At 38.3% G+C, this 27,253-nt stretch overlaps 1 protein-coding gene across 1 annotated transcript; it reads left to right on the forward strand.

Annotated features, from left to right (window-relative positions):
* Nucleotides 1–22,679: 22,679 nt before the first annotated feature.
* On the forward strand, nucleotides 22,680–23,711 carry LOC128866135 (exonuclease 3'-5' domain-containing protein 2-like). The gene is made up of 2 exons (XM_054106643.1): nucleotides 22,680–22,948; nucleotides 23,007–23,711. Exons 1-2 carry the CDS (start codon nucleotides 22,803–22,805, stop codon nucleotides 23,566–23,568), a joined length of 708 nt encoding a protein of 235 aa, XP_053962618.1. The 5' UTR covers nucleotides 22,680–22,802; the 3' UTR covers nucleotides 23,569–23,711.
* Nucleotides 23,712–27,253: the final 3,542 nt, after the last annotated feature.

Raw genomic sequence — 27,253 nt, forward strand, 5'->3', positions numbered from 1 at the left:
GCATTGGCGCTTTGGCGTGAGAGTTGAACGCAGCAATTTGGTATGTTCGTTTGGTGTGATTTCAATTTATTTTTACAATGGCAACACTTTGACACTCAGTCATAATTTGTTTTGGCCTGCGACCAAACCACAAAAAGTAACGAAAATAAATGTAAAGCACGAAGTCAGTGTACAATGCGAGGGCAAAGGATGTGAGGTGGGAAAACTGTTGAAATCAGTCGTTGAACTCAACGGCACTGACAACAATCGCGCTCCAACGTTATTACCCCCCTCATGCCATGTACTCGTATATATGTAACTAATACCTTCACTAAGACTTTGAGCGTTTGCCAGATTGAAGTGCTGATTGCTGCTCACCAACCCTTCTATACGATTGTACAGCAATCTTTGGCAAGTCTGAGAGAAGCTGCATAGATACTTTATTTCACAAATATTTGTAGCCTTTTCATTTCGGCTTGTCTCAGTGTTATCACTTGTCTGATTTTTAAATCCAATTTCTACCGAACACAATTCGCTGATTTAAAATGTTCATTTCATTTCACGTTGGCACTTTATGGCTGGCCTTTTGCGGCTAACAGCCCATAAATAACAGCACATCTCGATTGCAAATCTGTTTACCTCTATTGAGGTTTATCTTTTTCCAAATAACCACGCACAATTCATACGCCAGTCGCCTGTGGAAATCCAAGCAAAAAATCGCAAAAATTTAATTCCATCACCTTCAGCAAGTAACATTTGGGCATGCCTTTTTTCTTTTTTGTTTTTTTTTTTTGTTTGTTGGAATTTTTTATGTTTTTGATTTTAAGCCATTTATGTTGCCGAAAATTCACCTCAAATGTGTTCGGATTTCCTTTGACATACTTTGCGCACCACCAACAAATTGCCAATGCTGCAACAATTCAATGTGCATGAATATGTATGCGTATGGATGCGAGTGTGGGTGTGTATGTGCGTTTATGTTAGAAGTCTGAAGGGCGCGTGTCTTCGACACCGGTTCTCCAGTCGACTTTTACAGATCTCCTTTTTTTCATTTCGAAGCCACTCAGCTTTCCGCATTTTCGGTTGTTTGCATATCACATATTTGTTTACATGCTCTCACGTATGCAAGCACCCACATCAACACACGCTCAAACCCACATATGTACGTGCAAAGGTGCATGTACCTTTGCATTAAACATCACATATACTCACCCATACCGCTCGCTCATCCACACTCACTGATCCATGCACTCGGCTGTGTTCGTGAGTGTGTTCGCTTTACGGTTTGTTTACATTTCAAAGTAGAAACGTAAATAGCTTTGTAATTTTAACCAAGTGAGCTTAAGGAAATAAGGTGGAGTCTGTGAGTTGATGTCCGGTCCACATTTTAGTATTTATTTTTGGATGTTGTTGCTGAGAACTCTTTCCATTATTTTATTTAAAATTATGTCTATTGAAGGTTAACTATTTATTTTTGAAGAAAAAAAAATACAGCTGCAGATTGAAGCGAGTGAGGTAGGTTGAGCTGATCCAGTGTTTGGTGCCACACTGCTTGTTACGTTAATCTTAGTTTCATTGACTGGCGCAGAACTATTTGGAGATAGCTACATACATACTTGTATATTCGAGCTGTAATTGTTTGGTTGTCAGGACATGGCTGAGGCGTTACCGGACGTGATGTTGCTGAGGTTACCAGCAGTGACTGAATGGAGGCAACTCACTTACGAAAAATTTCCATCGGCCAATCAAAGTGTGGGTATCCATATTCTGGCAATTTTCACTTAAATTGGTTAACACCTGTTCATTCTCTTCATACAAGCAATGCAGTGTTTGCCACTGATAATATTGAGAGTTAGGCAGATCGCGTCTTACAACTGACTAAACAATTTTGGGTTCCATTAAAATAATTTTGCTGTCAGATGATACTCGTATTATCAGAAACTGTAAGTGGAGTGTATTGGATATATGGTGCACTGGGTCAAATAACTATAGCACTGGAAGTTATTGACCAGTTCTGACAAGTTATTTATTTCTAATTTAATTTTCATAATAATAGTCTATTATCCTACAAAAAACGATATAAATGTAAATTTAATTTTTTAATTTTTATTATTTTATTATTATTATTTTGTTATTGTTATTTTTTTATTATTATTTTTTATTATTTTAATTAAAATGTCCACTTTTTAATCAGAATTTTTAGTAAAATTTTCCGTATGCAGTTTTATAGCCCATTGAATTTTCGTATAACAAAGTACAAGTTTGAAGGTCTCAAAGTTCTCGTTGACTTTTATAATTTTTTTCGTTAGTGATATTGCGCACTTTCTCCATACAACGAATGCTCGATTGGTCTGCATGGAAAACATCAATTTCTTAATGGCATTTCCAACTTAAATAAAAATAAAAATAAAAATATAACTTTTGGTTACTCTGTGTTGATAAAAAAATAACAATAAAATATTAATTTCAATTATTTCTAATATATTTGTAACCTCAGTTCATTAAAAAAGAAATTTAATTTTGCAATTCCTTTTGGCGACCGCAAATACACCCCAAAAATTACCAAATAGTTCAAAAGTTCACGGACGAATTAAAAGCCGCAAAGGTGAATATATTTAACAGAATTTTTCCCAGAAAAAAGGGCTAATCCGTTTCCCATGTAGCTACCTACGCAGATCACGTTGGGTTGCTTATTAACATTGAAAAGACGAGGTCTAAGGCATATTCACAGTGTACGGAGAACCCATGGCAAGTGTAAACAAATTTGTCTACTTTGGTAGCCAAATAACTCCCGATAGCGGCACTAATAGTGGCAGAATAACGAAAGACAGATCATCCTTCCCTATGCTTAAAAGCATATGGTACTCGAAGCAGCTAACCACCAGAACAAAGCTAAAGATTTTCAACTCGAATGTGAAGTCTGTGAAGATGACGACAGAAAGATACATGGAGACGAAGCCTGTATGACGATTTCAAGACATCTGACGACTCGCTCATTTGGCCTCAGATAAAGTCAAAAGTTGCAAATCGATCCCAATGGAATTTAATCGGCACTTTGCATCCCCAGCCGGCGCAAATGTTTCTTATTATGCTGCATCCCACTGTAAGATTTTCAACAAGAACAATGATTTGTACGTTTGATTTTCAAAGCCTTATTTCATTCTGGGCTGACAGCTACATGGACATGGCGAAAATAACAAATAATACCACCTTTAATAGAGTCGTCTTGCTGTTTAGTATGTGATCCAGTCTATACGTTTGTTGGTGTTATACTCTGAAATAAACAGAAATGTAATGAAATGAAGCGATTTGCATTCAATTTTTGAAGGCAAGGTTTACTCTTTCCTATTTCTTATAAAAAACAAATTCATTGAAAAAGTGCATGCCTCTTTCGTTTAGAGCAGAATGAAATTTAATTTCATATATGTAGTTGGATCACCCTGTACAATAGTGCATAAAAAGAAAGGAGTTACACATTAGAAATTCAGATTAGAGAGTTTTTATGCGCTGTAATGGATGGGAATCCATATACGAATTTTAATATGCAAATTATGCGCTCTTTTCCACTTCGATATATTCAACAGAGACGCATAGCAATTTCACACATTTGGATATATGTATAATAGTTATACATATTACTTACACATATAATGTCTTATGCTATCTGATTGTGCACACATTTCTGAGTTTAAAACTTCGCGAATGTTATTTAAAAACATTTTCTCTCATACAAATTCTTAATAAGAGTTTGCATGTTATTTCGCTCAACTCCCTCTCTTTCGCCAGTTTTAAAACTTTTGAGCAGTTGTTGGAGAAAAAATTCCCATGTACGCTGCCAAAAATACCCTCAGAGGATATGTCTTATATTGAGTCAGCGAAATGAGGGATTTACAGTAAGCAAATCCCTGTAAAATACTTACACACTCATATGGTAGTAGAAACAGGCAACAGTTAATCTTATCCTGTCAATGCAAATACCGAAACCTTGTTGCTGTCATGTCCAATATTATTAAACAAAAGAAATATGTGTTCGCCAGGCTAAAAATTGACTTATGCGCTTGAACCGCAACGGCATTTACTTACTTTGTACAGACATGCGTGTATTTATTGGAAGGTGTAGCCCCTTGGGCTCTGTCTCGTTGGATATATGATTTTATTATATTTTTTATGTAAGTTTGTATGTGAAAATAAGAAATACTTCTCGTGAGAATGGTCAAAAATATGGAGTCTCTGCACGGTAAGTGATTTTTGTTAACTATCGAAAAAAAAGTTGCTTGCGATATGGGAATGTTTCAATTCTATACTTATTACTGAAAAAGTAGTTGAACTTTCCTCCTGTGAAATAAAGTACATATACGAATATGTATGGATACTCGTTCTATGAGAAGTCTATATTTGTATTGGCGAAAAGTAACCATAATAATTCTTTTAATGCCTTTATATCCACTTTCGTTTGATATGCATATTAATATCAAAGAGCGAGTATAGGTTAGGTTCAAGTGATTGTACTCTATGGGAAACACTCAGGCTCTTAGCTCATTGTGATGCGGCATGGGGAACTCCTAAAAACAGTGATAACTTTTCATACATTCTAGAAGATCCTTGGTTTCCGCAGTACTGAGGTCTTCCAATTCATTACAAAATTGTCCACCTAAAATGGTAAACCTACGTCTGGATAGAGCAGGACAATGGCACAAGAGGTGCGAAATTGCCTCCACCTCATCTAGACAGCTTCTGCAGAAGCCATGTACTTGCACGCCCTTTCTCTGGCAGTGCCTATTAAGCAGTACCCCATTATAACTGAAGTCAGTGTGCTAAAAACTGTGGTTATTTTTGCTTAGCAGAGATTCTGTGCATTTAGCATTGAGAGTCAGCCACAATTGTCGGGTGATTGTGCAGATGGTTTCATTACGCCATCTTTCCTTCGCTGCTGTGCCAATTTCCTCAAAGATAAGTAGCTTACATGAAAGCCTATGTCAGTGTCGAGTCTCGCTAGTTCATCGGCCCTTCAGCTACCCTCAATGTCACAATGACTAGGAACCCATGTTACATTTAGGTGAAATTACTCAGCCATCCCGTTAAAAGATATGCGGCACTTCATGACTACCTTGGAGGTTGTCACTGCAATGTGAGGGATTTCATCACCGTCTTTTTATCAGTGAAAATGTAGATATCATTTCCCGGTATCGCATCCCACTGTACCAGCCTGAAAAGCATAACAGTAGTCGAGAAGCCGTAACTGAAGAAGATCGCCAGGTTTTCAGAATATACAGCACGTGAAACCATGGATTTACTGCGTCGTCATTTCGGTGAGCAATTTATCTCTCGCCTGTCATTTAAAGCCTGTCGCTGCACCTTCAGGTCCAGTGGTTGTCTGCTAAGTTTATGTTTGGCCTCTGAAAAGTCTAGGAGACGACTCGCATTCGCGCGAATATCTGTTGAGATGCTCCCTGCGTTAGTATTGAAACAGAAACTGCTTACGCCTTACTCGTTAAATAGGAGCACGTCCGCCTCACTATGTAGGTGATATTCCGGGGATATCAGAAAACAATCCCCTGCATTGCGGCATTTCTACAGGTTTCTAGCTTCATTCTCTGTGCCCTTCTAGCCGTCACTACCCAAATTGGTACAGCTTAGTATGAAACCAGCCAGCCGCTCTTTTATATGGTCGACAAGGAGTACCCGCTAGCGATTTCAAGGTTTTGTTAGGAGCTGTCCTCTTGTCGTCATTGTAGTAGAATGAAAGCAAACTTTTGAAAGCCGCCCACAGTAACTTGGTGCTATTCACAGTTGAAATTCGTGTATCACCGACATGAATACCAAGCTCAAGTTTGGCCTTCTTCGCCTTTGTAGTGAATTAGCTTGCCGTGGATTTAGTAGGAAAGTGAAAAAGTAAGAAATATCTGAAACATAATCAATTAAAAGCATTGCCGGATATCATAATTGAAGGATTAATATAGGACTCTGCAGGAAAAGCTCCGATGGAGCTTAATGTTTCTTTTTTGTAAGCTAAAGCAAAGATTAGCACAGGATGTCGTAACAATATATTTATATCTTTAGATTCTGCCGCTTTTTTAGAGCGAGGATGCTGGAAATAAATATCACATCTACGACTTGACATCATTAAACTCGTCTATGTGGGGTAGAGTGTCAGAAAGACGGCAGACTAAAAGCGATTATGGAAATAAAGAGGCGTGTCAAGATCCTTGTTCTGAGGACGGATTCGTGCGGGGAGTTCTGCTAGACTACAGGAAAGTCCTGGAATCCAGACACTCGCTCGTACCAACCTTTCTTGGCTACTCTCAACAAGAATTTACTTGCTGTTTTCGCATGAGTTTGGAATTTGTCTATTACTTTTTCCAGCCATTCTCGGGGAAAAACAGTTTAGAAATTTATAAAATTCATTCTGAAACCGAAAGTCAAGCGGAATAGAACTCGAGATCTCATTAAGTTATCTTAGAGCGCAGACAATAGGAGCATTACGCGCATAATTTGTGTTAAGGGGTCAGATACCTGTAAACGGCCATATTTTCCCTGATTTTCATTTTTTTACTTCAATCATTTAAAATGGCGGATGTACACTCAATTCTTCCAAGAAGGTCGCAGCGGGGCTTCTCAATCGGCGGGCATTGTAGCATCGGCGTCAGTGACCAGAATACAAAAAACCAAAAATTGGAAAATGAAAAAAAAAAAAATTGGGGAATAAACTGCTTCAAAAAAAAGGAATTTTGGGCGAATTTTCCTACTATTTTTGCTTCGAAAAAATTATTTTTCCGCAAATTTTCGAAAACTTTAAATTCTCAAATTAGAAAGAAATATCATAAAAGAGATGTGTGCACAATTTTAGGGAGATCGGTCAATAACTTTTCGAGTTATCGTGTACGCCAATTCGAAAAATATAGTTTTGAGAAAAACGCGTCTAAAGTCGGCAACGTAACGATACCTCTTCCAGCGCCCGAACGCAAAGAATAGAGTCATCCCGGTTGACGATCTATGATATAAGAAATACTTAAATTTACGCTCTAAAAATATTTTGAAATTGAAGATGAAATGAAGATGAAATGGCTAAGGAATATCAAAGTAAATGCTGCGTAATACGGATGAACAATCAATTTCTCCTTTAATTACATTAAAAACAAAAGACAGTGAAAGTATGGGCCTTCTTCTCTGTAGAGATTTTATCTGTAGAGATTTTAAGTTAATTAAAATCAAACGGAAATTATAGGAAGGGATAGGATTTGAGAATTTAAACGACATGGGAGCATATATTTAAATATTTAGAGACACCTTCTTTACACGTTCAATTCTCTCAATAGCAAATTGGTGGCAAGGCCTCCAGAGTAAACAATTTGAAAGAAGTTCATCCCTATTATTTTTTTTTTTTTTTGTATTTGAAGCAATTCAAGCATATTCATTTATATTAAAATAAAAAATCAAGTAAGTCAGTGCAACTTTTTATAACAAAGATATACATATACATGAATTACTTTTTATATTCAAAAGCAAATAAAAACACAAACGAAAACCTTCAAACATATCCAATTTTTGCTAAATTGTGACCTTTTTTGCTATACAAAATATTTTGCTATAAAAAGGTGTTGTTCTGCCCCCATTTCATATGGTTCGTAAGAAATTACAAATCCCGGAATTTTCGGCACTTCAAAATTACGAAATTTCAGGATCCCGGAATTTTATATATAGGGTTTTCTAAACAGAGGTGTTATTTTGATATTCAAAGAAAAATGCTATTTTTTAATATAAATGATCGGATGTTTATTTCATTATAAAGAAAAAGGTATGCCGTTAATAGTGGAAAATAACATCATGCCAATGACCACCACGCCCACGCACACCTTGATCTCATCTGCAAATATTCAGCGGCCTGCTCCGCTTTAAAGCTCAAAGTGAACTCACAATGGAAGACTGGCGCAGATGGACATTCAACCATCTTAACTCAACTTCTATACAGGATATACCCAGTGATTGTGATTACCACACGATATTTAAGATCCTACATCTTAATGAATATGGATGATCTGTAGACCTTAAGTATCAACAACCCTGCTCCTGCGTCTCACAACGGGCCCATTTCGTGATCTAAGTGGCATCGCTGTTCCTATGTGCAATGCGGTTGTCAAACCTACCTACCTATCATTCGGTGTTTCAAGCACAGAGACTCGAACGTACGCACTTCCGAATGGTAATTACTAGGGCGGATCGATTTAAAAATCGCTCATTGCTCTGTAAAAATCATATTCTAGGGATCAAAATAAGAAACTTTGCCGAAGGAACCGTACTTCTAAAACGAATTCTGATGTCCCCCAATTTGGGGTGAACGAAAAATCCCATTTTGACCAATTTAGAGTGCTCCAATCGAGTCCAAATGTATGACCGACCCCCACTAACTTTGGACGGCCGATCCACCCCTGGGGGTTCCCCACACAATCATTTCAAAATATCACCATTTTTGGCCTTTACATGAGAAAAGAAACTAAAAAGTTCGGCCTAAATTGGGAAACATCAGAATTCGTTTTAGAAGTACGGTTCCTTCGGCAAAGTTTCTTATTTTGATCCCTAGAATATGATTTTCACAGAGCAATGGGCGATTTTTTTGCCTCCCCACAAATCGACCCGGCCTAGTAATCACCCACCAACCCACTCGGCTACGGCGGACGCCTGCTTCATTTCATAAAATATGGCCATTTTTGCTGTGAAAAGAAACTTTTCTGCCTCCATTTCATATGCTTCGTAAGAAAATGCAAATCCCGTATACCCGGAATTTTCAGGTCTTAGAAATACCGAAATTTCGATATCCCGGAATTGACATCCCTAATATCTATACGTGTACACACACACGTTTATATTTTCCACTTCAAAAACTGAAATCCTTATAATTTATGGCGAATTGAGATTTTCTAGCCACGAATTCGATTACCGAAATGTCAAAGTAGTTAAATTAGAAAGCAGCTTCTTTTTTATGAACAGATTTTTGGCAATACTGTTTACAGATAACAGCGAAAGTAGTTGGAAGCAAAAATAATGAGATAAAAAGTTTGGATCTGCACGTAGAAAGCTTTGACATTTCGCAAAAATTGTGTTTCATATATTTGTGCAAACGCATATCAGTAAATACATACATATGTACATATGCATGTGTATATATAGCATAGCGTATGTATGTATGTATGTAATATATAGTACGCATATATAATGGCAATGATGGTGGTAACGGTGGATTTTTTCCAAATATTTCATGCGTGTCAATTTTTAATGGCATAGCCAAATACATTTCATCTCACTCATTCGCACACCCGCATACATGCGAATTATATGTACAGGATATCTGCATAAATAAACATCCTCATCCAAATACTAATCTCAATTTAGTAATAATCCAAACACACAAAACCGATAAATTACCAGGCATTAATGTCACAGCAACGAAGGCAAAGTCGTTGATGGTGTGGGCGACTCAGCGGCAGCAGTAGGTCGCAACCATAAACATAGCCGACCGCCCATGCCTCGCATCAAAGGCCTTGTTCACACTTTGCCAAATGATAATTTGTCAAATAAACATGCATACATACGCAAAGCTGAAAAACCGGCTAATGTGCACACTCGCACTCACATACGCCAACACACGTGTCCTTTTCTAAATTATGGCAACGGGAGCGAAGTTCATAGCTTGCGAGCAAAAATAATAATAAATACGAATAAATGTCAAAATGTGAATGTCAAATTCAACATAACAACATAGTTAGAAAAAAGCAACAACAACAATAGACTATAAATCCAAAAATGAGATGGCTAAAACAAAACACGACAAACACATAATATTGCACACACCCAAGCACGCATACACATGTAGATATGTAGATGTGGAAAACCAACTAATAAATGGAATAGTAATAATAATCATTATCAAGAGTAACAGCAAACAACGCAAGCACAACGGAAATGGCACTCGATAAGGCAAGAAAGAGCGTAGTGACAAGAGCGTAGAAGATTGAAATTTTACTCCATTACCGTAGACACCTGACCTGTCGCAGACCTGTTTTGCTCATTAATATGTATGTATGTGGGCGAATGGATATTTCAGTGACAGGCGCATGGGTTCATTTGTGCAAATCTTATTTTCAACAACAACACACTTAGCTTTCTGCATACGGTATTGGAGGAGGACTTGAGAAAAAAGATAATTAGCTTTTCAGTGCACGAGTTTCTTACACAACGTTATAATATACATAATAATAAATATAATAATTAAATAATAAGTAATAAGTGGCATTACATGTCCTTTCTAACAGTGGCTGGCAACTTTATGTGCACGATAACAGAAACCTCTGTAAGATTGGAACATAGTTGGCACATCTGTCATTTCTGCGGTTGCTCTTTCGGTTTAGGTAAAAAAAAATTTCGTCAGAAAAAAACACGACGGATAATACACTCAGAAATATTAAACTCACTCGCAAAGGGACTCATTCATTTCGAAGGGTCCTCGTTAATTATCGCTTGCACTTGTTGGATAAATTCTGCAAATTGGACAGTGTCAGAATATTCCTCGTGTTTTTTGCGTTTTGCAACAGGTTTTGTATTGCCGCCTTATGCTTCGAATTCACGGCGAACTTTATGAACGAATGAACGGGCGCTTTTAAGAAAATTAGAGATTTGTAAATCGGTGTCATTTGCACATATAGCGACGATAGCTCCATGTATCTTCATTTCTTGAGTTAAGTTGTAGTCCTTCATGTCTTATCTAAAAAGGAGCAAAACGAAAAATTATGGTTTCGGGAAGTTATAGCCACATATATGCACTTCCCCAACTACCTTATGCACCTTTTATACACGGCCCTGCTGGGCATTTCGATTCCATTTGCTGTTTTAATCTTCATAAAACTAGAATAAATAAATTCTTTCCCAAAAATTATACTCAAACATAGTTTGGATTAAGCAAAGCTCAAACGATCGAAACGAAAAGTTTCATAAAATGTTGTCGTGTTGCATAATTCAATAATGAACAAATTTCTCCTTTTCGCGGGCGAGATCCTGAGAAACAATGTGAAGGCGACTTTCCTTTTTTTTCGTTGGGCTCGTGAAGCAGACAGGCTCTCAATTTTATGGCAAATTCCATTGAATGAAGGGGATTGAGAATCGTTTTATAATCGCAGCTCAATTCACCAACTGGTTTCGCGACTGTTCTCCTTCAAAATTGATTTGAGACATTCTTCATTGAATTCAGAAGGCTTCCGCTGCGGGACGCGTCATTGACGTCAAAGTCGCTATTTTTGAACTTTACAAACCACTTCCGTGCTGTAGATTCGCCTATAACACATTCCCCATACACATCGCAAATGTCTCGGACTGTTTCGGCAGCTTTTTGACCTTGATGATGAGCAAAGAAGAACAGGTGTCGAAAATGTTGATTTATGCCTCCTGAAAATTCCATTTCTAAGCCTCAAATAAATAAATAATAAAATAATAAATAAAAAATTAAATAACTCAAAAATAAAATTAACCAATTTTGTAGACCAGAAAGAGTTCTATTCTGTATGCCCATTCGCAGCTGTTAACCGCAAAAATGTGTAAATGTTTTTGTGATTTTGAATTCTTTTTTTTCATAATGTTTTGTTTTCCATTTCTAAATACGTAATAAGGGTTAATTTTCTACAGTTTTAGCAGCCGCAAATGAGTACCATCGTCGGCATAAATAACTGCCTTCATTGGATTCATTGACTACTCTTTACACGCTGTAAGTATTTTTCATAAATTGTCCATTGGCTTCCTAAAAGTCCATGCAAGAATGGCAACGTGTCGCGGAAGATCTTCGACAGACTGCTTGGTCCCATGGCTGCTGTGTGTCCGCCTCCCGTTTGCCGTTCGTAACCGCTAGCTGCTAAGATTTCCAGTGTTGCTGTTGCCTTCCCTCAATTGTACTTCATTAGGAACGCACATAAATATTTGTTCAGTGAGTCGGTGTTTTTTTTTTTTTTGGAAGTTGCGAAATAAAAATGAATTGGTATCGCTCCTTAGTTTCTACAATATTAGCTTAACTTACTATAAATTTAGCAACTCTGTAGAATTTGACGCATCTCTTACACTTCTTCTATTAATTCAAGGGCTTTAAGCAGCAAAAAAGAACAAAAAACGTCATTTGTACATTTTTCACTTTGAAATGACTCTTTACTTATATTTATTTCACACAGCTTTCGAGAGCTACAAAACTCTTTCGAAATACTTTCTTAAATATGAAAACGAGAGTGCACATATCGAAATACGCAAACCAAAGCGGTATCGTCGATCGTTCGATATCGAGTTGAAGCATCGAGCCGGTGAATGCGGACTATCAAACTACGGAAAGTCACTCCAGCTAATTATCGAATCGAAATAAAAACTATTTCGAATTTTTCGATCTCACTCAGAATTGAGAGTGCCACTAGGCAAGAGCACCAATAGCAAAGCATTTATGAATGCTTATACCTACTCGTATATGTGAGTGCATACAAACCTGCATATGCGATTCCCTCCCTGCAAATTCGTAGTCGACTGCTAAAAGCAAACTTTTAGCTCAATTTTTAAGGCAAATTTTTAATTGGTTTGAAAATCATTTAGAAGCCGTGTAAATCTCAACAAAAATACAATAAATATTGAGTGTCCCAAAAAAGCACTGCATACTTTACGTGTTTATCAAAATAGTATAGAGACAGAATTTTTATATAGAGTATAGAGACATTATAGAGACAGAATTGATGGCTTAACTTTATAAAATTCCTTCACAATTTCATCGTGAAAAGAAGTATCGCGCGTCACCTCGTCGTATTCGCTCACGTCAATTGAAACTCGTCATTTGGGATAACTTTTTTTGTACCCATTTCTGACTATTTTTTAATTTTAGCAATTTTCTACTGTAATTTCCGATAAGTTCTTTGTAAATGTCACCCCACTTTGATTTGCTTCAATTTGTAATTTTTCCCAGTTAGCTGGTTGTGCACTGGGTTTGGAACCCACCACGTAAAAATCCCCCCCAAGGAAAACACGAACAAAGCCTCGGATGAGAACTTCCTTTACTGATGACGACCCCTGCAAACGAACTAAAGACTACGATTTGAGGGCATGCACCTGGAATGCCCGGTCCCTTAATGGGGAAGGTGCCTCTGCCCGGCTGGTTGATGTCCTCGTGAAAGTAAAGGCTGGCATCACTGCCATTCAAGAGATGCGATTGACGGTACAAGGAAAGAAAAACATAGGACCTTGCGACGTCTACTACAGCTGCCATGTAAAGGAGCACGAATTCGGTGTTGGATTTGTTCTGGGAGAGAGACTTCGTCGCCAAGTACTGTCGTTCACTCCGGTGGACGAGCGTCTCGGAATAATCCGCGTCAAAGCGAGATTCTTTAACCTCTCGCTCACTTGCGCCCACGCCCCGACGGAAGAGAAAGACGATGCGATCAAAGATTCCTTCTGTGAGCGCCTGGAACGCTTTTATATGGGCGCTGCCCCCATCACGACATAAAAATCGTGCTTGGTGACTTCAACGCCAGAGTGAGCAAGGAGGGAAATTCGTTCTACAGTCGGAAAATTCAGCCTGCACAACGAAACATCCGGTAACGGACAGAGGCTGATCAACTTCGTCGAGGCTCGAAACATGGCAGTCTACAGCACCACATTCTCACCAATGAAGATACACCAGGCTACGTGGCTGTCTCCTGATCGAAAAACGCGAACCCAGTTCGATCATGTTACGTACATACACTTCCTTCGCTTGTATTCCTATTAAGCAGTGTCCGTTCATGATGCCAACCACTGTACTAATGAAGGGTCGCTGTACATTGATGATTTTGGGTTCACGCCTTCGACGCCATACCTGTCTAGTTACTTCGCAAGGGAGCGCCGCGGTCCATCTACCGTCGGCCAGAGCGATGTAGATCGATTTGATCCCGAGCTTACTTGATGACAAAGGGGCAGAGCTGACTGATTTACTTCCTTGGCAGTATGCAGAAAGAAAAAAGATGAGCTAAAAACACAAATTATCATTGTGGCAAATCAAACTAAAGCGTTGTGTACTGATTCGCTCAAAAATCGTGGAACTTTATTTCATGTGTCGCTTTGTAACCAAAGAGGTTAATGTAGTGGAATAACCCCGACAACGAGTTGCTTATCTTGCCACATAACTTGTTATAATAGATTAGAACTTTAATTTAGTTGAAAGACCACTTGTGCGCACATTCATTTGCCACTTAATGTGGCACATTTGTGTGTAGGACCAAGCAAGGACTCTGCCAAGCATTGAACTCTGAGTGCAACAACTGCGAATGCATTGCAAGGTGGTACGCAAATTTTTGAGAGCGTCTACATTTGCACAAATAAATGAAAGCATTCAGTGTTGGGCTTAGGTGAAATATTCATAGTCTTATCTATTTTTTCTTCTTTGCTCTTCATATCAAAGCTTAGGGCAACTACTTTTTAGTTGGTGTTTTGGGCGATTTAGCGTCACAAAGTACACAAAGGATTGGAATCATAAGTGCACGTGTCTGGGTGTGCGTATGCGTGTGTATGTGAGACGACTACATAAAAATCCAAAGCAAGCTGCATAGCTGAATAGGTTGGTGCGTGACTACCATTCGGAATTCCGAGAAGGTAGGTTCGAATATCCGCGAAGCACCAAAATGAAGAAAAAGCGGTCGGACCTCCGCAGGCAATGGCAAGCCTCCGAATGTATTTCTGCCATGAAAAAGCTCCTCATGAAAATATCTGCCGTTCGGAGTCGGCTTGAAACTGTAGGTCCCTCCATTTGTGGAACAACATCAAGACGCCCACCACAAATAGGAGGAGCTCGGCCAAATACCCAAAAAGGGATTTTCGGGATTCGTTATTACAATCCTGTAGTCCCGAGACTAGCTCGAAAAATTCTATATTTCCATATTTTTCTCCACACTAAAGTCAATGTTTTCCCTCAATTTCATATACTGCGAAAGAAATGACAAGTCCCGAAAATCCCGAAATAAAACTACCGAAAATCCAGGATCCTGGTTATCCGGGTTTGACATCGCTATTACGTACCATGGGCATACATGCACACACATGTTGGCACAGGCTAAGTAGTTGTTATAAAAACTCAAAGCAACACGCCCCACAACTCCCGCCCATTGCAACAACATAGCAAGAAACGCTGTTAGCGCCACAACCTGGGCGGCAAACAAATGTGGCAAGTGTCTAAATTTCACGCCACAGAAACATTCTTGTAGTGGTGTACTGCTGGCTTTGGTGGCAACCGAGCTTTTGGCATATTTCTTACACTGCCAGAAGGATGAAAAAGCAACAACGAGAATAAAAAAAAATAATCATCAGTAAAAAAAACAATGTGGCAACTAAGAACTACAAATGCGGTACCTACTCTTCACACATCGCATGGTACCTGCCACTTATTATCTTCTCGGTTAACCCAGTTAAGTGACTGCAAGGCGGGCGAATTTGCTCAGTGGTGGTGCATGGCATGTGAGTAAGTGGCATAAACTGCATTAAGTGTAAAGCGCATACAACTGTAGCGGGCTTTGGCAACATGCAACCGCTTTGATGCAAGCTCTCTGCTTAGTTATCCTTGACTCGACTGCCAGTAACACTCTCGAGACAAGAGGAAACAGCACAGTCGGTTCTCCTCATGCCACGACGACTGTATGTTCTTCAACTGCTGCGATATGCAACTTATTTGTGCAACATCGTGTAGTTATCAACACGTGCAACTACTTCTGCATCTGTTCCTTTTGTTGCTATTTACAATTATCTTATTTTTTTTGTAGTTGTTATAAGACTATTTCACTTTGCTCTGTGTCCAATTGTTTTGCGCTCGAATTGCTCTCATCTATGTTGCCAACAAACATGTAACTTGAAACATTAATTACCAAACAATAAACAGCAGCAGCAACGGCACACAACTGGCTAGCTAACTAAGTTGCAACATAGTCACTTTCAACTGCAACAACTCATATTTTATAACATTTTTTTTTTCAAGATGTTGCAAAACAAGTTTAAAATTCGTTACTTAACGAGTCAAATGTACTCGCGTCTACATTCAAACTTATTTGTGTCTCTATAAATGTGAAACGATTCACTAAGGTGCCTTTGCAGTTTTCCCACCAGATGAATGATTCCCAGAAATGCAAAAAAGCTGAATGGAAGTAACATAGGTACCATGCAATACACTGCGAGCACCAAAAAGTAGCTTTGTCTGGAGAGCTTTTGTACCACTCTTCAATTAAAGCCCTTTCTAGCTGGTCCTTTTTAGAAAATTTTTCCGTAAATGTGCCGCCAAATGGTTGAAGTACCACTCTGGCACTCCCCAAGTAGCACTAAAGCGACATTTTGACCCCATTATGAGACCTCCAACAGGCAGATATCTACAGCCAGCCAGGGCTGTTGATATAATACAGCAAATTGATCGATCGTCGAATGACCCAAGGTCCCTGAAGCCGATTTAGTCCCCTTCCTGGCAAGCTCATCAGCAATTTCATTTCCCTCTATGTCTCTATGTTCTGGAACCCAGATCAGAAAAATGTTACCTGTACACCCGAGCGATTTAATCTGCTCCTTAGAGGAGTTTACTAGTTTGGTTCTGCAAACATTGAGGAGAGAATCAGAAAGACAACAGTCGCCTTGTATGGTTGCAGGGGCGCTATCGGCAAAAGATGGCGCCTCTCGCCTAAAGTCACTTTTTGGCTTTATAACACGATTATAAAACCAATCTTGCTATACGGAGTCCTTGTCTGGTGGAACTCGCTACAAAGTATGGTATCACTTAAGAAGCTGGAGAGGGTACAAAGGTCTGCCCTCATTGGATTCAGTGGGGCGCTCCGTACCACTCCTACTCTAGCGCTTAACGCTATGCTGAATGTGGCGCCCGTGGACATTGCAGGAAAAACTACCGCTGCACGCGCCGCAATCAGATTAAGGTGTTCGGGCCATAGGCTAGACTTAAGTTACGGACACTCTAGCATTCTTAAAAACTTTGAGTTCATCCCCATGGTGCTGGACCACTGTACACCCACGCTAGGTCCGAGCGGAGCTTTTTCTACTCACATTCCCTCAAGGGATGAGTGAGCAGGGTGATACATTTGGCGGCAAGGCATGGCAAACATGTTCACGGATGGCTCGAAGTTGGACGGAAGGGTTGGTTGGGGAGTATTCTGTAAGTAGCCTCCCATCAAACTTAAATTTAGGCTCCCGGACCACTGTAGTGTTTTCCAAGCGGAGGTATCCGCAATTAAGGAAGCGATGGACTGGTTGCTTATTTCGGTAATTACCGTTAAGGAAGTAAATATTTACTCCGATAGCCAATCGGCAATTAGGGCCTTGGGCTCGCTGTTTGTGCGTTCGAGATTGGTCGGAGAATGTCTGGCTTCTCTCTCGATTGCATCCGAATACTTCATCATCAGGCTCATTTGGGTTCCCGTCGTAAAAATGTATGGTCATCATCGTATCTAATCCCAAGGCTCCTTATTCCTTCCCATCTCCTTTCTCCTCTCCCATGTATGGCAACACAACGGACGAATTTCTTAACATTTGTCCAAGTGAGCCCTTTAGCTAGGGCAGCCATTTAACCTAACCTTGGTTCTGCACCATAGCGTAGTCAGAGTCTTGATCGCGGCTTGTGAGAAAATGTTAATATCTCTCTTCCCACGTTCCCTAAGCATTTTGCTTGCCTGAAGTATAGAAAAGACTTCTGCTTGAAAAACACTGGTTTATGTAGAGGAAACCCCTACTCCGACTCCCGATTCTATCGTCGAGCCGTCAGTGAGGACAGAGGTGCAAGCTTTGGTGCAGATTTTCCTATCGATCAAATCCTAACTATTTGGACTCAATTGAATTTAGTTCAGTCATCTTCGTCCTGAATATATGGCACCGTCTGCTTTTCTCAGTTTTTAACTTACCTAAGTTATGATTCCACCACGGCACTGATCTCTGTTTTTTTATTATTAAGTGTTTTTAGTGTAGATTCATTAGCAGATTGGTTTTCCTACGGTTGGCTGCTTCTGCATTCGAAGTGTTTACATTTCTTTTCAAATAGTTCCCAGTTTACACGGTCAGTTTTGAATGAAGTCTTACTTGTTTGCGTTTCTTTGATAAACAGACGGGAGGAGCGAAATAAAAATGGGGAAATGATCGCTTCCGTTTAAATCATTGTGAGTGCCCCAATCAGCGTGAACTGCAAGATCGGGCGTACAGAAAGTTAGGCTTATTTGCTGGATTGATTAAAAAAATTCGGTAATATGTTACCTTTCCGGTTGTTAGTGCGTGAACCCCAGCTTTGGTGCCAACTATTAAAGTCAACAGTGATAACGCACGCGTGGTTAGTTTGATCAAATACAACCTCTAAGTTGCGGTTATGAAAAATGCAGGATGATTTCAAATTTTTTTTTAGTTTTTGAGTGTATTGTTGTCAAAGTCCTTTTGAGTTTGAATTACTTCGAGTTGTATAGATTTATATATCGGTACAGCTGCACCACCGTATGATGAGTTCGAGTTGAATCAGTTCAACAGGAAGTTGCTTGGAATTGGGATGTTTTGGAATTTTGTATACACATTAGGATGGGTCGAACATTATAAAGTTCTAACCAATTTGGCAACAATTTTTTTTCTGATTGAAGAATTTATGCACATATGAACATACATACACACATAAATTTTCCGAAGCAAACGCAGCAGAAATAACTTGCGAGTCGGTATGTGCATAGAGTGAAGGACTAAAGTCTACATACAGCAGCATTTTTCTTATTTCCCAGAAGGTATACAATAATTGAAAAAAAACTGTTAATGTAGTTTTTTTTGGATTTCATATCTTCTTCTTCTTTATATATAAAAATAACTGTTTGTCTGTATGTCCTCGATGAACTCAAAAACTACTGGACCGATTATTATAAAAATTGGTATATATATGGTATGCATTTTTCCACGGAGAAGATGTGTAGAATATGCTCATTGCTGCCACTCGCCACCAGGTGGCGCTGCAGAGTAGCAACTTCTGTCCCGTTCAACCGATTTTTTCGAAATACATCAAATCAATAAAATGGTTTAAAATGAATTGAATTTTTTCTTAAATTTATTTTAGTTGTTGGCGTAGGAACGCGCGCCGGATACAGCTAGTTTATTCATAAATTTACAAAAATTAATCTCTAACTAATTAAAATCTCTTGCTTAATAACAAAGAAATTAACAAGACAATATTTTGAATAATATAATATAGTAATTTCTATATTTGGCAATTCGTAACTTCTGCCGACTTCTGCCTCGCCTCAAGGCAAATAAATACTTTTGTTTTGTTATCTCATTTACTCAGTATTGTTGTGACTCGGCTCGAGAAGTTTCTCGGTTTGCTACAAAAATATATATTTACATATATATATATTTACATATATATATATATACATCTACATATATATGTAATTGGCGCTTACACCCTTTTTTGAGTGTTTGGCCGAGTTCCTCTTCCAATTTGTCTTATGTTGCACCACAAATGGAGTGATCTACAGTTTTAAGCCGACTCCGAACGGCAGATACATATATATTTTATGAGAAGCTTTTTCATAGCGGAAATACACACGGAGATTTGCCATTGCCTGTGGAGGTCCGACCGCTATTACAAAAATATTTTCTTCATTTTGCTGTTTCACGGAGATTCGAACCTTCTCGGAATTCCAAATGATAGTCATTTACCAACCCATTCGGCTACGGCGGCCGCTGAATATATCAGATCGGAAATCTTCTCCAAGTTTAATTCCATTAAAGAAACCTTACTAACTCAGAATTCAGAACCCTTTTTCGATTAATAGAGTTTGCTCAGACAAACGATATTAAATGATAATATTTAAGCCAATAATTGCAGCCTATCTTCACAGAGCTATACAAATTGTGAACTTTATTTCTTTTAATACTTTACATTACTTATTTAAACAAAAAAATCTAGGAATTAACCGAATAATGCATTCAAATATTATATAGGGTGGACCATGTAAAATTTGCTTTTTGAATCGGCTATAAAAAAAACTAATCAATATTTTTTCAAACTTTTTTTTTTATTTTGAAAATTGAACATTGTCATTTATGAATGAAAAATAATATCGTTCTAATGACTTCCACGACTGGCTTTACAGTAGGCCATTCTATCAACCCAATTTTTAAGCACATTTTCGATTGTTTGGGCTCCAATTTCATAAATGGCAACTTCGCTTTCGTGTTTTAAAGCATCAGTGGTCTCTGGATGGTTCGCATAGCATTTGTCCTTAACGGCTCCCCACAAAAAATAGTCTAACGGGCTTAAATCACAACTCCGAGGCGGCCAATTGATATCGGAATTCAAAAACGGTAGCCAAAAGTTCGAGTGTAACTTTGGCAGTGTGACAAGTTGCACCGTCCTGTTGAAACCAAATGACGTCCATGTCATCCTCTTCAATTTTTGGAAACAACTCGTTGAGCATGTCACGGTAACGCTCGCCATTTACTGTAACCGCGGAAGAAGAAGAAGACTCACCACTTTGGAAATAGGTTTTCAAAATTTTCCAATTTTGTTCAAGCGTATAGCGTCCCATTTCGTAAATGTCAAACCTTTAAGTAAATTATGAACATATTTGACATGTCATTTGTGTTACCATTCTCAAAAAAATAGGTAGAGTATAAGCCATCTTCTGTTACACACATTCAACTTCATCTATATTTTTCTTCTAATATTGTAATATGGACCTTTCATACTTTGACATGTACTATTTTTGACTGATCTGGCAATATGATCTGCTGACCAACCATCAAAATCAAAATGCAACAAACAAATAAAAAGCACAGTTTACGTCAAAAGGTTTCAAAGTTTTTTTGTATCATGCTAATCATACCTATAGATTTCGTTCATGACTTACGAGTATATGTATGTACAGTGGCTCAATAAAGAACTCGGACAAACCTTAGTTAAAACTTTGTATAAAAAACACTGCTAAAATAAAGACAATTTGAAACAATATTTTTCGATTTCTAAATGCTTTATTTATATAATTTAAGAAATAACAAAAACATAAGATAAGTCGTGTACACTTCTTTTACAATAACAAAAAACTTTCAAAATGCGGAGAATTCACGCCAAAAAAGAACTCGGACATGGAAATTAATTTTACTTTAAAAGCCAATAAAAATAAAAAATAATATTTTGTGGGAAACCCTTTGGATTTAATAACAGCATTTAGTCGTTTTGGCATTGACTCCACCAAATTTCTGCAAACGGAAGGATCAATTTTAGGCCATTCGTCCTTATTAGCAGCTTCGAGGTCCTTTTTGTTTGAAATTTTGTGATTTTTGAGTTTATTCTCCAAATGCGCCCATAAATGCTCAATTACGTTTATATCAGGGGACTGTGGTGGAGTTTCGAGCACTTTCGGGCAGTTATACATCAACCACAAGCGAATATCAAGCGCCTTATGCTTGTGGTCATTGTCTTGGTAAAAATAAATTTGTTCCTTTATACCCAATTTTTCAGCACTTTGAATTGAATTTCTTTTTAAAATTGAAAGATATTGCTTGTGATCCATTATGCTATCAACAAAAAAAAGATTTCCGGGTCCGGAGGCGGACATACATCCCCAAACCATCACTGAACCGCCACCGTGTTTAACAGTGGCACGCAGGTTTTTCTCTTTCAGCTCCTCATTTGGCTTCCTCCATACACACGACTGCCCATCTGATCTGAATATGTTGTATTTGCTTTCGTCGCAAAATATCACATCTTTCCAGAGTTCAATGTCCTTATTTTTATAGGTTTTTTGCAAAATTAATTCGTTTGTTTTTATTTTCCTTACTAATGTAGAGTTTTTTTCTTTCGACTCTGCCATTGAGATAGTTTTTTCTTAGAACTAATCGCAAAGTTTCTGCATTGCAGTCAATTTCAAGATGTTCTTTAACTTGTGTTGTAAGTTTTGGAGCACTTAAATGAGGATTTGCCCTGACTTGGTTTACTATCCAACGCTCGTTAGCGTCCGTAAAAAGCTTTGGCCGTCCTGATTTCACTTCGTTTTCTACAGATTTTGTTTCTTTAAAGCGTTTTATGGTGTCACATACAGTTGTTCGCGGTCGATTTACAAGTTTGCCGATTTCACGCATGGTTTTTCCATTTTTATGTTGCTCAATAATTATTTTTCGCACTTCCACCGAAGTTTGGCCACGTTGTCGACTCATTTTACAAAAAAGAAAAAAGAAAATGCGTACTTGACACAATTTTATTGACACAATTTACTTCCAAAACTGTCGGTCGTTCCTAAATTGACTATATATAATTTAAAAAATGGGATTCCCCCATTTAATCTGTCAGAAATTACGAAGTGATGCCAGATGTCCGAGTTCTTTTTTGGCGTGAATTCTCCGCATTTTGAAAGTTTTTTGTTATTGTAAAAGAAGTGTACACGACTTATCTTATGTTTTTGTTATTTCTTAAATTATATAAATAAAGCATTTAGAAATCGAAATATATTGTTTCAAATTCCCTTTATTTTAGCAGTGTTTTTTATACAAAGTTTTAACTAAGGTTTGTCCGAGTTCTTTATTGAGCCACTGCATGTATGCACACATATCATGGTTCAATTATTATTAATATATACTTAAATTTCTTAATAGGGGAATCACACGTTAAATACAGTAAAAAAACTGGAATGCAACGTGGTAATGCAGTTATAAATTGGCGTTCATTTGCTAACGAGCTTTTTAGCATAGTGCGACGAGTAATTTTTCTTCTAATAACAAATCTTATTAACTATTTTCGGTATTTTTTAAATTTATCATTTGGAAACTAATTTCTAAATATGCCAAACCCGAATCCATTAGAAGCAGTTGCAGTCGGTGTTGGTGCTGGCCTCCTATATTGGTGGCTTAGGAGCGGCTCCAACGGGAAAACAGTTGTAATAAACAACTATAAGGAATGTGAGGCCGCCGTGAGGATTTTACGAGAGTGGGTATATCCATTTTAATGGAGTCAAGTTTAAAGCATACATTAATTCCATTTTTAGGCACTGCGAAGAATATCCAGCATTAGGCTTTGACTGCGAGTGGGTGTGGGAATCGAAGGGAGTAGATATTTTGCAGTTGTGCACTCACAAGGGCTATTGCGCAGTAATTCGTTTGTGTGCAATGGACACTTTGCCACCTTCACTTTACAACTTACTAAATGATTATCATGTAGTTAAAGTTGGCGTCGCTCCACTTGACGAGGCTGGGCGGCTTTCAATGGAATTTAACCTAACGACTGTTTCTACATTAGATTTGCGTTTTGTTGCCGTTCTTACTGGTGAAAAACCTGGTACTTTGGCTGCTATGTATAAGAGCGTGGTAGGCGGTACTCTAAATAAGTGTTGGCGATTGTCTGCATCTAATTGGCAAGCGAATAATCTGACACAAGAACAAATTGACTATGCTGCTGGTGATGCCATCGCTGGTATAGAAATATATACAACTCTAGCTCAAAAAGTGTCGGATGTAAGCGTTTTCAAACAGTATTACGATCAGAGATATGATCCGCATCATCACGATACATTAAAACCAATTGCAACAAACAAATGTTCACCGCAGTGAAGTTAATATACATATGTACGTATGTTTAATATAGTGATCGGTCTTTGTATGTACATATATACGCGTATCTATGGCAAAAGCTTAAATATATATCAAGCGAATTTATAGAAGGTGGTATAGAATACATTTACATGTACGTATTAGTCTTTTAGTTTTTTTATTAGGCATATCCGGGAACCTGGTTACATGGAAATTACAGGAAGACGCCTTGCCGATAAGCTAACTAGACGGGCTCGCCAGGCTGTTTCCGAAGCTCGAGAATTGGTATCTTCTTGACTGTCTGTGGTCTGCTACTGCTACTAGGTAAGCTTTGCGTCGATCGCTGGGCAAGTATGTACACAAATTTGTAAGGTGCCGATATTCATCTGAATACATTTGAATCAGAGGCGCTCGAGGGAGCTTCTAAACTTAACAAAGCCTCAGCGTCCGAGTTTTGTAGGCTCTTTTACTGGGTATTGTACACGAGGTATGCCTTCGGCATTGCTTCGATACCTTACATTTGTCTTGGGGATAAGGTGGAATAATCTCAGCATCTTCTTAGATGTCAAGGGGTAACCCACTGTACCGATGGGATAGTGAGTGTCGAAATGTAATACAGTTATCGCCTGAATAGTTATTTCTCGCTCATCTTTGTATAATATGTTTTAACCAATTTACAGTAAAAAATTGTTTCGCATTGAAGAACTCTTACATATTTATATGCACATATACAGTTAGTCACTTAAGTAAGTATACACGAGTTTTGTCTTTGGAAAAAGCTAAAGTTAATAAGTTTTAATACGTGGTCACAAATTTTAACAAATCACAATTTTTTCATGTATGTATGTATTTACGAAATGGCACACGCCTTCATATGCTGTAAATGAAAGACACCTTTCGTGAGTAGTGACAATCGGCTAAAAGGCATTGCATTCACAAAGATCATGAATGGTGTGACTAAGCGATTTGGAACAACGTCATATTTTCTGATGAATTCAAATGTAATATTAGTGGGTCCGATGGTCGTGAAAAAGTATGGCGAAAAATTTAAATCCTATACACCTAATCCTGTTTTTACGCGGTCTTTTTTACACGGTTTGAAAATCTAATATTTTTAATTTGAATTCAAATATTTTGTGCCTAAATTTTTTTTGTCAAATTTAATTTTTGCAAAATACATATGTTAATATCACAAATTTAGGGAATTCCCTTTTTGTGCATACAAGCAAATTTACCGGTCAGAGCAATTGAAATGTGTTAATATTTTGTGAATTGAGTATCTATGTTGGCGTCGCTAATAAACAGTTACTTTATTTTTCGCGATTTTGACAAGTCGGACGTCAGCTCCCTTCGCAATACAAAACAAACAAAAGTAGGAGAAATTACAAGTTTTTGAAGATTTAGTGAATGACTCGGAAATATTGTGATTTGTCTGATAAACTAATCAAAATCTAGGTATTAACCGAATAATGCATTCAAATATTATATAACCCCTATGTAAAATTATTTCATCTTCTGTTACACACATTCTACTTCATCTATATTTGTCTTCTAATATTGGAATATGGACCTTTCTTACTTTGAGATGCACTATTTTTAACTGATCTGGCAATATGGTTTGCTGACCAACCATCAAAATCAAAATGCAACAAACAAATAAAAAGCACAGTTTACGTCAAAAGGTTTCAAAGTTTTTTTGTATCATGCTAATCATACCTATAGACTTCGTTCATGACTTACGAGTATATGTATGTATGTATGCACACCAGAGAACTGCACCGGTTGAGTGTAAAACATTCATACGCTTCGCTTGAACAAAAAAACAGGCCTTTGCGTTCAAACGATCGAGCTTGTTCAAATAAGTTATTGTCATTGTTTATTTCAGCTCAATCAAATCATGTGCTGCGTTTTAGTTCTCCGATGCTATCACCAATCGTCTTCATAGCAGTCGTTTCGGGTATTTGCTCGTTCGGCTGTACATTCATATTTTTGAGCAAGAATAAATGGGCTATAGAGCCAAATGAGCCGGTTTGAACACTTATGATCCCGCATGAGTTTTTGCATGTAACGATAGCAAAGTAAAAGCAAAATTTTAAAGCAAAAACACTATATTTTCATATTTGTTTTTTTTTCTTAAAACTTATAATAAAACATATAAAATCGTTTGTTCAATGATTAGATTTGAGCCGAAGACATTAGATCATACGTGTTGACTGAGCTGAACTACGCGTTCGCCTGCATGAGCTGACTGCACTTGACCAAATATTTTGGTTCAATTGACTGAATGTGAGCAAGAAATTTAGCGTATGAACAACTCAAGAAAACAGTGAGCCATGCAGGCCTCTGATGCACACATATCATGGTTCAATTATTATTAATATATACTTAAATTTCTTAATAGGGGAATCACACGTTAAATGCAGTATAAAAACTGAAATGCAACGTGGTAATACAGTTATAGATTGACGTTCATTTGCTAACGAGCTTTTTAGCATAGTGCGACGAATAGTTTGTCTTCTAATAACAAGTCTTATTAACTATTTTCGGTATTTTTTAAAGTTATCATTTGGAAACTAATTTCTAAATATGATCAACGAAGATTTGTGGGCACGGTATATCTGCCTCCTGTACAATCTTCCGCTGTGCATTTTTCCACGGCTTCAGCTTAGGAACTGCTTCCTTTAGCCAATTAGCCGTATCATCGCAGCCGCATGAGATAATTATGTATCCTGGGCGAAAGGTGCAGCTATTAAATTTGGGCTTTGCAGCACCAGTCTGCCTCATAGCCTCCTGGATAGCATGTTGTATGGCCGTTAGTTTTTCCGTCGACCATATTGTAGTTGGATAGTCAGGAGGTATTATTCTCAACTTAGTGCTACACGCCGCGTCTTTGTAAGACATTTTTGTTAAGTCTACCTTGACTTCTGGATTAGGCACTGCTTCCTTTGGTCCTTCCGTTTCGGTAGTCTCGTCTGCCTTTCTTTAGATCAGCTGGTTTTTGAGCCAGCTCTCTTGCCTCGTCAATGCTGTGACCCTTTCTCAGGAAGTACTTTAGACGCTTTCTGGCGGCAGCACACAGCCGCACCCTGCCATGTTTTCATTCTTTCTTCCTGAGTCACGAGTGAGAGAAGGTAGTAGTTTCTCCTCTTCCTCTGATGATATTACAGAAGCTTTGCCATCTGGCCCCAGATCCATGTCGTCAACTTCCATATCCTTGATTTCGCTGGCAGTTGGAGGGCATTGGTTGCCCTTAGCTGCCTGCGATGTTGTTGGTAGTTCGGCACTGTTACCGAAAGGTCGTTATCGACCTGGTTTATATTAGGCACTCCTGCCTTTTTTAATAAATTAATGTTTGACTCTGCCATGTGGTCCCACGAGTAAAGGGGAAGGGAAGGTCGAGCCGCGACAGTGCCCCGGTGTCGCGGTAAGGCTAATTACAACCAGAGGGCGCCCGTTATCTGGAGGTCACCGTTATAAGACACACTTACGTAGTGCCATTCATCCTATAGGCACGGTTCGAATTACACCTAGGATTACAGGTTTTTCGAGTTTTGCCTCTCTAGATCCGCCATTTTTAGTTAAAAGCAGGGGCACCTCATGCAGGAATGGCATTCTACCACAATGGTCGGTCTTTAGGCTACTGGCACAACTGCCATACGCCTCTGTGTGCATTGCCCCAAGAAGCAACGTACACTTCACCCCCATA

This window comes from Anastrepha ludens, chromosome 6 (genome assembly GCF_028408465.1).
Source record: "Anastrepha ludens isolate Willacy chromosome 6, idAnaLude1.1, whole genome shotgun sequence".
In the NCBI taxonomy this organism is placed as follows: Eukaryota; Metazoa; Arthropoda; class Insecta; order Diptera; family Tephritidae; genus Anastrepha; species Anastrepha ludens.